General features: G+C 65.2%; 1 protein-coding gene across 1 annotated transcript in view; it reads right to left on the bottom strand.

Annotated features, from left to right (window-relative positions):
- The window catches only part of GPAA1 (glycosylphosphatidylinositol anchor attachment 1), a 20,292-nt gene extending 5,077 nt beyond the window's left edge, over positions 1 to 15,215 (bottom strand). Inside the window, 7 exon segments of the mRNA XM_059849803.1 lie at positions 2 to 193; positions 1,986 to 2,087; positions 4,677 to 4,824; positions 7,248 to 7,359; positions 11,000 to 11,173; positions 13,312 to 13,398; positions 15,152 to 15,215. Coding sequence (XP_059705786.1) covers positions 2 to 193; positions 1,986 to 2,087; positions 4,677 to 4,824; positions 7,248 to 7,359; positions 11,000 to 11,173; positions 13,312 to 13,385 — 802 coding nt within the window. The 5' untranslated portion in view covers positions 13,386 to 13,398; positions 15,152 to 15,215.
- Positions 15,216 to 16,175: the final 960 nt, after the last annotated feature.

Here is a 16,175-nt window from a genome sequence, read left to right as displayed (position 1 = left end):
CCCTGGAAGGTGCAGAGCAGGCCGCTCTTGAGGCAGAAGGAGTGGAAGAGGTTCAGCAGGTCCAGGTTGGGCAGTTGCCCGTTCAGCCCCTCCACGGCCACGTCCACGCTGGTCACCACGTCCGAGCTCAGCTCCAGGGCCAGTGCGGCCTGGATGGCCCCTGCCCGGCCTGGGACCCCCCCCGAGTGGATGTCTGGGGGGAGACAGACCCCCTGAGACCCCCCCAAGGACGGCCACGGGACCCCCGAGACCCCCAGAGCCACAGGACCCCCACAGACCCCCGTGTCCACTCTGGTCACTGTGTCCCAGCCCAGCGCCACCTGGGTGGGCCCTGTCCGGCCCGGGACCCCCAGAATGGGGACAGCACCCCCAGGATGGCCACAGGACCCCAAAGGGACCCCTAGAATGGCCACGGGACCCCCAGGATGGCCATGGGACCCCCCAGGACCCCAATGAGACCCCCAGGATGGTCACGGGACCCCCAGGACCCCCAGAACGGCCATGGGACCCCCAGGACCCCCACAGGACCCCCAGGACCCCCAGGACAGCCACAGGACCCCCAGGATGGCCATGGGACCCCCAGGACGGCCACGGGACCCCCAGAGGACACCCAGGACCCCAAAGGGACCCCCAGGATGGCAATGGGACCCCCATAAAAGCCACAGGACCCCCAGAATGGCCATGGGACCCCCCAGGACCCCCCCAGGACCCCCCAGGACCCCCAGGACAGCCACAGGACCCCAAGGATGACAATGGGACCCCCAGAACGGCCATGGGACCCCCCAGGACCCCCAGGACAGCCACGGGACCCCCAGGATGGGGACAGCACCCCCAGGATGGCCACAGGACCCCAAAGGGACCCCCAGGATGGCCATGGGACCCCCCAAGACCCCCACAGGACCCCCAGGACCCCCCCAGGACCCCCAGAGGACCCCCAGAATGGCCACGGGACCCCCAGAATGGGGACAGCACCCCCAGGATGGCCACAGGACCCCAATGGGACCCCAAGGATGACAATGGGACCCCCAGGACACCCCCAGGACCCCCCCGGGACCCCCCCAGGACCACCGAGGTCCCCCCGTGTCCCCTGTGTCCCTGTGTCCCTGTGTCCGTGCCCAGCTCCAGCTGGGGTCACCTGGATGGGCCCCGAGCCCTCCCAGTGCTCCCAGTCTGACCAGTAAGGATCACACCGGCCCTCCCAGTCCCTCCCAGTGCTCCCAGTCTGACCAGTAAGGATCACACCAGCCCTCCCAGTCTGACCAGTAAGGATCACACCGCCCCTCCCAGTCCCTCCCAGTCTGACCAGTAAGGATCACACCGTCCTTCCCAGTCTGACCAGTGCTCCCAGTCTGACCAGTAAGGATCACACCGCCCCTCCCAGTCTGACCAGTAAGGAACACACCGCCCCTCCCAGTGCTCCCAGTCTGACCAGTAACGATCACACCGGCCCTCCCAGTCTGACCAGTAAGGAACACACCGCCCCTCCCAGTGCTCCCAGTCTGACCAGTAGGGATCACACCGTCCCTCCCAGTGCTCCCAGTCTGACCAGTAGGGATCACACCGTCCCTCCCAGTGCTCCCAGTCTGACCAGTAAGGATCACACTGTCCTTCCCAGTCCCTCCCAGTGCTCCCAGTCTGACCAGTAAGGATCACACCGTCCCTCCCAGTCCCTCCCAGTGCTCCCAGTCTGACCAGTAAGGATCACACCGTCCCTCCCAGTCTGACCAGTAAGGATCACACCGTCCCTCCCAGTGCTCCCAGTCTGACCAGTAAGGATCACACCGTCCCTCCCAGTGCTCCCAGTCTGACCAGTAAGGATCACACCATCCCCCCCAGTCCCTCCCAGTGCTCCCAGTCTGACCAGTCAGGTTCCCACCACCCCTCCCAGTCCCTCCCAGTCCCTCCCAGTGCTCCCAGTCTCACCAGTCAGGTTCCCACCACCCCTCCCAGTCCCTCCCAGTCCCTCCCAGTGCTCCCAGTCTCACCAGTCAGGTTGACATCGTGGTAGGCCTCCAGCCAGGCCTGTGTCCCCAGCAGGTCGTGCTCGGTCACCAGGAAGATGAGATCCTTGGCCCAGTACACCTGGCCTGGGGAAACTGGGAGCTCTGGGAACCGCCCAGTATGGACCAGTATGGACCAGTATGGCCCAGTACACCCAGTACAGCCCAGGAAGATGAGATCCTTGGCCCAGTACACCTGGCCTGGGGAAACTGGGAGCTCTGGGAACCGCCCAGTATGGACCAGTATGGACCAGTATGGACCAGTACGGCCCAGTATGGCCCAGTACACCCAGTATGGCCCAGTACACCCAGTACAGCCCAGGGAGATCCTTGGCCCAGTACACCTGGCCTGGGGAAACTGGGAGCTCTGGGACTGACCAGTATGGACCAGTACGGACCAGTATGGACCAGTGCATCCCCAGTCCCTGCCCAGTACACCCAGTATGGCCCAGTACAGCCCAGCACACCCAGCATGGCCCAGTACAGCCTAGGAAGATGAGATCCTTGGCCCAGTACACCTGGCCTGGGGAAACTGGGAGCTCTGGGAACCGCCCAGTACGGACCAGTATGGACCAGTATGGCCCAGTACACCCAGTATGGCCCAGTACAGCCCAGTACAGCCTAGGAAGATGAGATCCTTGGCCCAGTACACCTGGCCTGGGGAAACTGGGAGCTCTGGGACTGACCAGTATGGACCAGTATGGACCAGTATGGACCAGTGCATCCCCAGTCCCTGCCCAGCACACCCAGTACACCCAGTACACCCAGTACAGCCCAGGGAGATCCTTGGCCCAGTACACCTGGCCTGGGGAAACTGGGAGCTCTGGGACTGACCAGTATGGACCAGTATGGCCCAGTACAGCCCAGCACACCCAGTACACCCAGTACAGCCCAGGAAGATGAGATCCTTGGCCCAGTACACCTGGCCTGGGGAAACTGGGAGCTCTGGGAACCGCCCAGTATGGACCAGTATGGCCCAGTATGGCCCAGTACAGCCCATTATGGACCAGTCCAGTCCCTGCCCCAGTCCCTGCCCAGTACAGCCCAGTACAGCCCAGTCCCCTGCCCCAGTCCCCTGCCCAGTACACCCAGTACAGCCCAGTACACCCAGTATGGACCAGTCCAGCCCTGCCCCAGTCCCTGCCCAGCCCCTCTAAGGACCCCCCAGCACCCCAGGGATCCCCCCAGCCCCAGCACCGCCAGCTCCAGTATCCCCAGTATCCCCAGTATCCCCAGTACCTCCCCCCAGGACCCCCGGTAGCCCCCTCACCGCAGCAGTAGCCCCCCCCAGGAACCCTGTTAGCCCCCCAGGAGCCCTGTTAGCCCCCCAGGACCCCCGGTAGCCCCCCCAGACCCCCAGTAGCCCCCCCAGGACCCCTGTTAGCCCCCCCGGACCCCCAGTAGCCCCCTCACCGTGGCAGTAGCCCCACCAGGACCCCCGGTAGCCCCCTCACCGCGGCAGTACCCCCCCCAGACCCCTGTTAGCCACCCAGACCCCCAGTGGCCCCCTCACCGCGGCAGTAGCCCCCCCAGGACCCCCGGTAGCCCCCCCAGGACCCCCGGTAGCCCCCTCACCGCGGCAGTAGCCCCCAGGACCCCCGGTAGCCCCCCCAGGAGCCCCGGTAGCCCCCCCAGGACCCCTGTTAGCCCCCCCAGGACCCCCATAGCCCCCTCACCGCGGCAGTAGCCCCCCCAGACCCCCGGTAGCCCCCCCAGGAGCCCTGTTAGCCCCCCCAGAGCCCTGTTAGCCCCCCTCACCATGGCAGTAGCCCCCCGGTAGCCCCCTCACCGCGGCAGCAGCCCCCAGGACCCCTGGTAGCCCCCCAGGAGCCCCGGTAGCCCCCCCAGACCCCCGGTAGCCCCCTCACCGCAGCAGTAGCCCCCAGGACCCCCGGTAGCCCCCCCAGGAGCCCCAGTAGCCCCCCCAGACCCCCCGTAGCCCCCCCAGGAGCCCCGGTAGCCCCCTCACCGCGGCAGTAGCCCCCCGGTAGCCCCCTCACCGTGGCAGTAGCCCCCCCAGGAGCCCCGGTAGCCCCCCCAGACCCCCGGTAGCCCCCTCACCGCGGCAGTAGCCCCCCAGGAGCCCCGGTAGCCCCCCCAGGAGCCCTGTTACCCCCCCCAGACCCCTGTTAGCCCCCCCAGAGCCCTGTTAGCCCCCCTCACCATGGCAGTAGCCCCCCAGTAGCCCCCTCACCGCGGCAGTAGCCCCCAGGACCCCTGGTAGCCCCCCCAGGACCCCTGGTAGCCCCCCAGACCCCCGGTGGCCCCCTCACCGTGGCAGTAGCCCCCCCAGACCCCCGGTAGCCCCCCCAGACCCCTGTTAGCCCCCCCAGAGCCCCGGTAGCCCCCTCACCGTGGCAGTAGCCCCCCCAGGAGCCCCGGTAGCCCCCTCACCGCGGCAGTAGCCCGCCAGACCCCCGGTAGCCCCCCAGGACCCCTGGTAGCCCCCCCAGAGCCCCAGTGGCCCCCTCACCGCGGCAGTAGCCCCCCCAGGACCCCCGGTAGCCCCCTCACCGCGGCAGTAGCCCCCCGGTAGCCCCCTCACCGCGGCAGTAGCCCCCCGGTAGCCCCCTCACCGCGGCAGTAGCCCCCCAGGAGCCCCGGTAGCCCCCTCACCGCGGCAGTAGCCCCCCAGGAGCCCCGGTAGCCCCCCCAGCCCCCCGGTAGCCCCCTCACCGCGGCAGTAGCCCGCCAGGGCCAGCAGCAGCCCCACGGCCTGGTTGTTCTTGCTGCCCTCGGAGCAGGGCACCAGCAGCAGCAGCGCCTCGGTGCTGGCAGCGCGGGGGGCGCGCAGCACCCCGAAAACGTTGGTGCCCCGCACCAGCTGGGGGGCACAGAGCACCCTGAACCTCCTGGGACCCCCAAAGGGAGCACCCCTGAACCTCCTGGGACCCCCCAAACCCACCCAGAGAGCACCCCTGAACCTCCTGGGACCCCCAAAGGGAGCACCCCTGAACCTCCTGGGACCCCCAATCCACCCAGAGAGCACCCCTGAACCTCCTGGGACCCAGAGAGCACCCCTGAACCACCTGGGACCCCCCAAACCCACCCAGAGAGCACCCCTGAACCTCCTGGGACCCCCCAGATCTGCCCAGGTTACTCCCCTGAACCTCCTGGGACCCCCCAAAGGGAGCACCCCTGAACCTCCTGGGACCCCCAAGGTACCCAGAGAGCACCCCTGAACCTCCTGGGACCCCCAAAGGGACACAGAGAGCACCCCTGAACCTCCTGGGACCCCCCAAACCCACCCAGAGAGCACCCCTGAACCTCCTGGGACCCCCCAAACCCACCCAGAGAGCACCCCTGAACCTCCTGGGACCCCCAAAGGGACACAGAGAGCACCCCTGAACCTCCTGGGACCCCCCAAATCCGCCCAGAGAGCACCCCTGAACCTCCTGGGACCCCAAAATCTGCCCAGAGAGCACCCCTGAACCTCCTGGGACCCCCCAAATCCGCCCAGAGAGCACCCCTGAACCTCCTGGGACCCCCAAGGGACACAGAGAGCACCCCTGAACCTCCTGGGACCCCCCAAATCTGACCAGGTTACACCCCTGAACCTCCTGGGACCCCCCAAATCCGCCCAGAGAGCACCCCTGAACCACCTGGGACCCCCAAACCCACCCAGAGAGCACCCCTGAACCACCTGGGACCCCCCAAATCCCCCAGGGACCCCCAGGCCTGCCCTGGGACCCCCAAAGGGACCCAGAGAGCACCCCTGAACCACCTGGGACCCCCCAAAAGTACCCAGAGAGCACCCCTGAACCTCCTGGGACCCCCCAAATCTGCCCAGAGAGCACCCCTGAACCTCCTGGGACCCCCAAACCCACCCAGAGAGCACCCCTGAACCTCCTGGGACCCCCAAAATCCCCCTGGGACCCCCAAACCCACCCAGGGAACCCCAGTTCTGCCACTTCCCCCCAGTTCCCAGCCCCCCTCAGCTCCCCCAACTCCCCCCAGTGCTCCCAGTCCCTCCCCAGTCCCCCCATTCCCAGTGCCCCCAGTCCCTCCCAGTGGTCCCAGTCCCTCCCAGTTCCCCCAGTCCCTCCCAGTGCTCCCAGTCCCTGTTCCCAGTCCATCCCAGTGCTCCCAGTCCCTCCCAGTGCTACCAGTCCCGCCCCAGTCCTTCCCAGTACTCCCAGTCCCTCCCAGTTCCCTCAGTCCCTCCCAGCTCCCCCCAGTCCCTCCAGTCCCCCCTCCCAGTCCCTCCCAGTCCCTGTTCCCAGTCCCTCCCAGCGCTCCCAGTCACCCCATTCCCAGTGCTCCCAGTCCCTCCCAGGACCCCCAGTCCCCCCCAGTGTTCCCAGCCCCTCCCAGTGCTCCCAGTCCCTCCCAGTCCCCCCAATCCCTCCCAGTGCTCCCAGTCCCTGTTCCCAGTCCCCCCTGTCCCTCCCAGTCCCCCTAGTCTCTCCCAATCTCCCCAGTCCCTCCCAGTCCCTCCCAGTCCCCCCAGTCCATCCCAGTGCTCCCAGTCTCTGTTCCCAGTCCGTCCCAGTCCCCCCAGTCCCTCCCAGTCCCTGTTTCCAGTCCCCCCAGTCCCTCTCAGTCCCTATTCCCAGTCCCACCTCCCAGTTTATTCCCAGTCCCTGTTCCCAGTCCCTGTTCCCAGTCCCTCCCAGCTCCCCCCAGTCCCTCCCAGTCCCCCCAGTCCATCCCAGTGCTCCCAGTCCCTGTTCCCAGTCCCTCCCAGTGCTCCCAGTCCCTGTTCCCAGTCCCTCCCAGTGCTCCCAGTCCCTCCCAGTTCCACCAGTTCCTGTTCCCAGTCCCTGTTCCCAGTCCCCCCAGTCCCTCCAGTCCCCCCTCCCAGTGCTCCCAGTCCCTGTTTCCAGTCCCCCCCAGTCCCCCCAGTCCCCCCAGTCCCTCCCAGTCCCTATTCCCAGTCCCCCCCAGTCCCTCCCAGTCCCTCCCAGTCCCCCCAGTCCCCCCAGTCCCCCCAGTCCCTCCCAGTCCCCCCCCAGTCCCTCCCAGTCCCTGTTCCCAGTCCCTCCCAGTCCTCCCAGTCTCCCCAGTCCCTCCCAGTGCTCCCAGTCCCTATTCCCAGTCCCTCCCAGTCCCCCCAGTCCCCCCCAGTCCCTCCCAGTCCTCCCAGTCTCCCCAGTCCCTCCCAGTGCTCCCAGTCCCTGTTCCCAGTCCCTCCCAGTCCCTCCCAGTCCCTCCCAGTTCCCCCAGTGCCCCCAGTCCCTCCCAGTTCCCCCCAGTCCCTCCCAGTCCCTCCCAGTCCCTCCCAGTCCCTCCCAGTTCCCCCAGTACGTAGCGCTCGTGGGCCTCGTCGGGGAAGGGCAGCGTGCGGCTGAAGGGCTGGCGATGGACCTCGAGCCCCAGCTGGAACATGGTCTGCTCCAGCCACTGCACCGGCATGGCCCTAAAGAAATATGGGATTGGGATTGGGGTTGGGATTGGGATTGGGCACCCCAAACCTTCCCTGAGCCCCCCAGGCCCTGCTCCAGCCACTGCACCGGCATGGCCCTGAAAATATGGGATTGGGATTGGGATTGGGATTGGCATTGGGGCACCCCAAAACACCCCTGAGCCCCCCAGGCTCTGCTCCAGCCACTGCACCGGCATGGCCCTGAAAATATGGGATTGGGATTGGGATTGGGATTGGGGCACCCCAAACCTTCCCTGAGCCCCCCAGGCTCTGCTCCAGCCACTGCACCGGCATGGCCCTAAACATTTATGGGATTGGGATTGGGATTGGGATTGGGATTGGGATTGGGGCACCCCAAACCATCCCTGAGCCCCCCAGGCTCTGCTCCAGCCACTGCACGGGCATGGCCCTGAAAATATGGGATTGGGGTTGGGATTGGGGCACCCCAAACCTTCCCTGAGCCCTCCCTGAGCCCCCCAGGCATTCCCCTAAATAAATATGGGATTGGGATTGGGGACCCTAAAATATCCCTGAGCCCCCCAGGCTCTGCTCCAGCCACTGCACCGGCATGGCCCTAAAAATATGGGATTGGGATTGGGATTGGGGTTGGGATTGGGGTTGGGATTGGGGCACCCCAAACCCTCCCTGAGCCCCCCAGGCTCTGCTCCAGCCACTGCACGGGCATGGCCCTAAAACATTTATGGGATTGGGATTGGGGCACCCCAAACCCTCCCTGAGCCCTCCCTGAGCCCCCCAGGCATTCCCCTAAATAAATATGGGATTGGGATTGGGACACCCCAAAACATCCCTGAGCCCCCCAGGCTCTGCTCCAGCCACTGCACCGGCATGGCCCTAAAAATATGGGATTGGGATTGGGATTGGGATTGGGATTGGGATTGGGGCACCCCAAACCCTCCCTGAGCCCCCCAGGCATTCCCCTAAATAAATATGGGATTGGGATTGGGGCACCCCAAAACACCCCTGAGACCCCCAGGCTCTGCTCCAGCCACTGCACCGGCATGGCCCTAAAGAAATATGGGATTGGGATTGGGATTGGGGCACCCCAAAACACTCCAAACCTTCCCTGAGCCCCCCAGGCATTCCCCTAAATAAATATGGGATTGGGATTGGGGCACCCCAAAACACCCCTGAGCGCCCCAGGCTCTGCTCCAGCCACTGCACTGGCATGGCCCTAAAACATTTATGGGATTGGGATTGGGATTGGGGCACCCCAAACCTTCCCTGAGCCCCACAGGCATTCCCCTAAATAAATATGGGATTGGGGACCCTAAAATATCCCTGAAGCCCCACAGGCACTCCCCTAAACATTTATGGGATTGGGGCACCCCAAAGCACCCCTGAGCCCCACAGGCACTCCCCAAACATTTATGGGATTGGGGTGGGATTGGGGCACCCCAAAGCACCCCTGAGCCCCACAGGCATTCCCCCAAACATTTATGGGATTGGGGTGGGATTGGGGCACCCCAAAACATCCCTGAGCCCCACAGGCATTCCCCCAAACATTTATGGGATTGGGGTGGGATTGGGGCACCCCAAAACATCCCTGAGCCCCACAGGCATTCCCCCAAACATTTATGGGATTGGGGTGGGATTGGGGCACCCCAAAGCACCCCTGAGCCCCACAGGCATTCCCCTAAACATTTATGGGATTGGGGCACCCCAAAGCACCCCTGAGCCCCACAGGCATTCCCCTAAACATTTCTGGGATTGGGGTGGGATTGGGACACCCCAAAACATCCCTGAGCCCCCCAGGCATTCCCCTAAATAAATATGGGATTGGGGCACCCCAAAGCACCCCTGAGCCCCACAGGCATTCCCCAAACATTTATGGGATTGGGGTGGGATTGGGACACCCCAAAACACCCCCAATCCCTTCTCCCTTCTCTCCAAGCAGGAGTGGGGACGGGAACTCCCCCAGAGCTCCCCCAAACCCCAAAGGGGTCACCCCACTCTCCACTTGTCCCCCAAAAGGTGTGTCCCCCCCTCCCCAGACCCCCCAACCCACCCCCAATCCCAATCCCAAACCCCCAGTCCTGACCCCAAATCCCACCATTCTCACCCCATTCTCTTCTTGTGCCCCCCGAAATCCCAGCTGTGTCCCCCTCCCCAAACCCCACAAACCCCAAACCCCCCAATCCCGACCCCAAACCCGGGGGTCTCACCCCGCTTTCCTCTTGTGCCCCCCAAAGTCCCAGCTGTGTCCCCCTCCCCAAATCCCCCAAACCCAACCCCAAAGCCCACAAACCCCAAACCCCCAAACCCAACCCCAAAGCCCACAAACCCCAAACTCCCCAAACCCCCCAATCCTGACCCCAAACCCGGGGGGGGGTCTCACCCCGCTTTCCTCCTGTGCCCCTCAAAGTCCCAGCTGTGTCCCCCCCTCCCCAAATCCCCCAGACCCGGGGGTCTCACCCCGCTTTCCTCTCGTGCCCCCGAGTTCCCAGCTGTGTCCCCCCTCCCCAAACCCCACAAACCCCAAACTCCCCCTCCCCAACCCCAAACCCCCCAAATCCAGGGGTCTCATCCCACTCTCCTCTTGTGCCCCCCTCCCCAAACCCAAACCCCCCAAACCCGGGGGTCTCACCCTGCTTTCCTCCTGTGCCCCCCAAAGTCCTGGCTGTGTCCCCCTCCCCAAATCCGGGGGTCTCACCCCACTCTCCTTGTGCCCCCCAAAGTCCTGGCTGTGTCCCCCCCCTCAAACCCCCCAAACTCCCCAAACCCGGGGGTCTCACCCCACTTTCCTCTTGTGCCCCCCGAAGTCCCAGCTGTGTCCCCCTCCCCAAATCCCCCAAACCCAATCCCAAAGCCCACAAACCCCAAACCCCCAAACCCAACCCCACACTCCCCAAATCCAGGGGTCTCACCCCACTCTCCTCTTGTGCCCCCCAAAGTCCTGGATGTGTCCCCCCTCCCCAAATCCCCCAAATCCCCCAGACCCCGGGGGTCTCACCCCGCTTTCCTCCTGTGCCCCCCAAAGTCCCTGGTGTGTCCCCCTCCCCAAACCCAACCCCAAACCCCCCAAATCCAGGGGTCTCACCCCGCTTTCCTCTCGTGCCCCCCGAGTTCCCAGCTGTGCCCCCCCTCCCCAAATCCCCCAAACCCCAGACCCGGGGGTCTCACCCCGCTTTCCTCCTGTGCCCCCCGAGTTCCCAGCTGTGTCCCCCTCCCCAAATCCCCCAGACCCGGGGGTCTCACCCCGCTTTCCTCTTGTGCCCCCCAAAGTCCCGGGCCTGTCCCCCTCCCCAAATCCCCCAAACCCCCCAAACCCGGGGGTCTCACCCCGCTTTCCTCTCGGGCCCCCCAAGTTCCCAAGTGTGCCCCCCTCCCCAAACCCAAATCCCCCAGACCCGGGGGTCTCACCCCGCTTTCCTCTTGTGCCCCCCGAAGTCCCGGGTGTGTCCCCCTCCCCAAACCCAACCCCAAATCCCCCAAACCCCAGACCCGGGGGTCTCACCCCGCTTTCCTCTCATGCCCCCCGAGTTCCCAGCTGTGTCCCCCTCCCCAAACCCCCCAGACCCGGGGGTCTCACCCCGCTTTCCTCTCATGCCCCCCGAGTTCCCAGCTGTGTCCCCCTCCCCAAATCCCCCAAATCCCCCAGACCCGGGGGTCTCACCCCGCTTTCCTCTTGTGCCCCCCGAAGTCCCGGGCCAGCCCCAGCGCGCGGGCCCCGAGGTCGGAGCCCTCCCCCACCATGGTGGAGCCCATGGCGTTCTCGGACAGGTACGTGCGGGGGGCCAGGGCAGGTAACAGCAGGAACCAGGTGAGCCCCGACAGGTAACTCAGGACGCTGTGAGGGGAACCCCAAAACCGTCAGTGACACCCCAAAACCATCAGTGACACCCCAAAGCCATCAGTGACACCCCAAAATCACCCCAGAGCCAGCCAGGACACCCCAGAGCCAGCACAGGTGTGTGCAGGGGCCAGGGCAGGTAACAGCAGGAACCAGGTGAGCCCCGACAGGTAACTCAGGATGCTGGGGGGGAACCCCAAAGCCATCAGTGACACCCCGAAACCATCAGTGACACCCCAAAACCATCAGTGACACCCCAAAATGGGCATTGGCACCCCAAAATCACCCCAGAGCCAGCACAGGTGTGTGCGGGGAGCCAGGGCAGGTAACAGCAGGAACCAGGTGAGCCCCGACAGGTAACTCAGGACGCTGTGAGGGGAACCCCAAAACCATCGGTGACACCCCAAAGCCATCAGTGACACCCCAAAATCACCCCAGAGCCAGCCCTGACACCACACAGCCAGCACAGGTGTGTGCAGGGGCCAGGGCAGGTAACAGCAGGAACCAGGTGAGCCCCGACAGGTAACTCAGGACGCTGTGAGGGGAACCCCAAAACCGTCAGTGACACCCCAAAACCGTCAGTGACACCCCAAAATGGGCCCTGGCACCCCAAACCCACCCCAGAGCCAGCACAGGTGTGTGCAGGGGCCAGGGCAGGTAACAGCAGGAACCAGGTGAGACCCCAGCCCCCCCCAGGTTTTGGGGTCCCCCCCAGGTTTTGGGTGCCCCCAGACTCACCAGAGCGGGGTGTTGAGGCCCTCCCCAGCCCCCCCCAGTTTTTGGGGTGCCCCCCGGGTTTTAGGGTGCCCCCCACTCACCAGAGCGGGGTGTGGAGGCCCCTCCCCAGCCCCCCCCAGGTTTTGGGGTCCCCCCCAGGCTTTGGGGTCCCCCCCAGGTTTTGGGGTGCCCCCCACTCACCAGAGCGGGGTGTTGAGGCCCCCCACAGGTTTTGGGGTCCCCCCCCAGGTTTTGGGGTGCCCCCCACTCACCAGAGCGGGGTGTTGAGGCCCCCCCAGCCCCCCCCAGGTTTTGGGGTGCCCCCCAGGTTTTGGGGTCCCCCCCGGGTTTTGGGGTGCCCCCAGACTCACCAGAGCGGGGTGTTGAGGCCCCCCACAGGTTTTGGGGTCCCCCCCAGGTTTTGGGGTGCCCCCCACTCACCAGAGCGGGGTGTTGAGGCCCCCCCCAGGTTTTGGGGTCCCCCCCAGGTTTTGGGGTGCCCCCCACTCACCAGAGCGGGGTGTTGGGGTGCCCCCCAGCCCCCCCAGGTTTCGGGGTGCCCCCCACTCACCAGAGCGGGGTGTTGGGGTGCCCCCAGCCCCCCCCAGGTTTTGGGGTCCCCCCCGGGTTTTGGGGTGCCCCCCACTCACCAGAGCGGGGTGTTGAGGCCCCCCCCCAGGTTTTGGGGTCCCCCCCAGGTTTTGGGGTGCCCCCCACTCACCAGAGCGGGGTGTTGGGGTGCCCCCAGCCCCCCCCAGGTTTTGGGGTCCCCCCCAGGTTTTGGGGTCCCCCCCAGGTTTTGGGGTCCCCCCCAGGTTTTGGGGTGCCCCCCACTCACCAGAGCGGGGTGTGGAGGCCCCCCCAGGTTTTGGGGTCCCCCCCAGGTTTTGGGGTGCCCCCCACTCACCAGAGCGGGGTGTTGGGGTGCCCCCAGCCCCCCCCAGGTTTTGGGGTCCCCCCCAGGTTTTGGGGTCCCCCCCAGGTTTTGGGGTCCCCCCCAGGTTTTGGGGTGCCCCCCACTCACCAGAGCGGGGTGTGGAGGCCCCCCCAGGTTTTGGGGTCCCCCCCAGGTTTTGGGGTCCCCCCCAGGTTTCGGGGTGCCCCCCACTCACCAGAGCGGGGTGTTGAAGCCCGTCCCCAGCCCCCCCAGGTTTTGGGGTGCCCCCCGGGTTTTGGGGTGCCCCCCACTCACCAGAGCGGGGTGTTGAGGCCCCCCCCAGGGTTTGGGGTCCCCCCCAGGTTTTGGGGTGCCCCCCAGGTTTTGGGCCCCCCCCCCAGGTTTTGGGGTCCCCCCCAGGTTTTGGGGTCCCCCCCAGGTTTTGGGGTGCCCCCCACTCACCAGAGCGGGGTGTTGGGGTGCCCCCAGCCCCCCCCAGGTTTTGGGGTCCCCCCCGGGTTTTGGGGTGCCCCCCACTCACCAGAGCAGGGTGTTGAGGCGCAGCAGCAGCCGGGCCAGCGCCCGCCGGCACTGCGGGTCCGACAGCAGCCCCATGGACACCGGGGGGCTACGGGGGGGATGGGGGGGGTCAGGGGGCACCGGGACCCCCACGGGGACCACACTGAGAGCCCCAAACCCCCCAACAACCCCAGAGAGCCCCAAAACCCCACTGAGAACCCCAAAACAACACTGAGAGCCCCAAACCCCCCAACAACCCCAGAGATCCCCAAAACCCCACTGAGACCCAAAACCCCCCCAAAAAACCCCACTGAGACCCCAAAACAACACTGAGAGCCCCAAAAACCCCCAACAACCCCACTGAGAGCCCCAAAAACAACACTGAGACCCCAAAACCAACACTGAGAGCCCCAAACCCCCCCAACAACCCCACAGAGACCCAAAACCCCCCACAAAAACCCACAAAAACCCCAGAGATCCTCAAAACCCTATTGAGAGCCCCAACCCCCCCCAAAAACCCCAGAGATCCCCAAAACCCCACTGAGAGCCCCAAAAACCCCACAGAGACCCAAAACCCCCCCAAAAAACCCCACTGAGAGCCTCAAACCCCACTGAGACCCCCCAAACCCCCCAACAACCCCAGAGATCCCCAAAACCCCACTGAGAGCTCCAGAAACCCCACTGAGAGCCAAAACCCCCCCCCAAAAATCCCAGTAATCCCCAAAACCACACTGAGAGCCCCAAAACCAACACTGAGAGCCCAAAACCCCCCAACAACCCCACTGAGAGCCCCAAAAACAACACTGAGAGCCCCAAAACCCCCCCCAAAACCCCACAGAGACCCAAACTCCCCCCAAAACCCCACTGAGACCCCAAAACCCCCCAAAAACCCCAGAGATCCTCAAAACCCCATTGAGAGCCCCAAAAACCCCACTGAGACCCAAAACTCCCCCACAAAAACCCCACTGAGAGCCTCAAACCCCACTGAGACCCCCCAACCCCCCAAAAACCCCAGAGATCCCCAAAACCCCACTGAGAGCCCCAAAAACCCCACTGAGAGCCCAAAATCCCCCCCAAAAACCCCACTGAGAGCTCCAGAAACCCCACTGAGAGCCAAAACCCCCCCCAAAAATCCCAGAGATCCCCAAAACCCCACTGAGAGCTCCAGAAACCCCACTGAGAGCCCAAAACCCCCCCAAAAACCCCACTGAGACCCCCCAACCCCCCAAAAACCCCAGAGATCCCCAAAACCCCACTGAGAGCCCCAAAAACCCCACTGAGAGGAAAACCCCCCCCCAAAAATCCCAGTAATCCCCAAAACCCCACTGAGAGCCCCAAAAACAACACTGAGAGCCCCAAAACCCCCTCAAAAAAACCCCACAGAGACCCAAAACCCCCCCCAAAACCCCAGAGATCCCCAAAACCCCCCAAAAACCCCAGAGATCCTCAAAACCCCATTGAGAGCCCTAACCCCCCCCAAAAGCCCCACAGTGACCCCCAAACCCCAAAGAGACCCCAAAAACCCCAGAGACCCAACAGAGCCCCCACAGAGACCCCAAAGTCCCCTTACCCACCCTGTGGACACCCCCAAAACCGCACAGAGCCCCCTCCCCACCCCATGGACCCCCAGACCCCACAGGGCCCCCCCAAATCCCCCTCCCCCCTCAGGCCCCCCCAAACCCCCCTCAGGCCCCGGGGCCTGCTCTCCCCCCCGCCCCCACACCGCGTTCCCCCGCACCCCACCGCCCCCACACGGGCCAGCTCCCTGCCCCGCACCCCCTGTGCTCTCCGGGACCCCCAAAATGCCCAAATCCCCCCAAAAAGCCCCAAAAAGCCCCAAAAAGCCCCAAATTCCCCAAAACCTGCAGGGCACAGCGGGGCCAGGCCGCTCAATCGCTGCCGGAGCGCGCAGCCAGGGCGGGGAGCGGAGCGCCGAGACAGCGATCGCGCGGCTCCGCCCCGCCAGGGGGCGCCGGGCGGAGGGGCGGGGCCAATGGGATATGGGCGTGGCCAAGGGGCTGTGGGCGTGGCCAAGGGGATAACGGGGATTTGGGGTAACGGGGACAAAAAAGGGGAAAATCGGGGATTTGGGGGTACAAAAGGGGGCAAATCGGGGGGTTTGGGGGCACAAAAGGGGGCAAAACGGGGGGTTTGGGGGTACAAAAGGGGGCAAATCGGGGGGTTTGGGGGCACAAAAGGGGGAAAATCGAGGATTTGGGGGTACAAAAGGGGGCAAATCGGGGGGTTTGGGGGCACAAAAGGGGGCAAAACGGGGGGTTTGGGGGTACAAAAGGGGGAAAATCGGGGGGTTTGGGGGCACAAAAGGGGGCAAAACGGGGGGTTTGGGGGCACAAAAGGGGGCAAAAAAGGGGGGGTTGGGGGCACAAAAGGGGGCAACCCCCGGGGGCGAAAAAGGGAGGAACCCGGGGGGTTTGGGGGCACAAAAGGGGGGAAAAAAGGGGGGGTTGGGGGCAAAATTGGGGGAAAAATAGGGGGATTGGGAGCACAAAACGGGGTAAAAAAATGGGGGGTTTGGGGCAAAAAAGGGGGTTCTGGGTAAAGGGAGGCAATGAGGGGGCTTGGGGGGCCAAAGAGGGGGCAAAGGCAGGTGACAGGGACAGCCTGGGGACATGGGGGACAATGGGGGCAGAAGGGGACACAAGGGGGGAGCAGCGGTGGGGAGGGGGGTGACACAGCCAGGGCACACAGGTGACACACAGAGGGACACAGAGCTGCAGTGACACACCCCGGTTTATTGCCATGGGGCCACCCCAAACCCGCAGGGTCACAGCCCAGGGTCCCCAGGGTCCCCAAGGGCAGCTGGTCACTGCAGGGTCACAGCCCCAGTGTCCCCAGAGTCCCCAAGGGCATCTGGTCATTGCAGGG

The sequence above is a fragment of the Haemorhous mexicanus genome, chromosome 1 (assembly GCF_027477595.1).
Source record: "Haemorhous mexicanus isolate bHaeMex1 chromosome 1, bHaeMex1.pri, whole genome shotgun sequence".
NCBI lineage: Eukaryota > Metazoa > Chordata > Aves > Passeriformes > Fringillidae > Haemorhous > Haemorhous mexicanus.
Note: the sequence above shows the minus strand (reverse complement) of the source record. Positions and strands in the feature narration are given on the sequence as shown.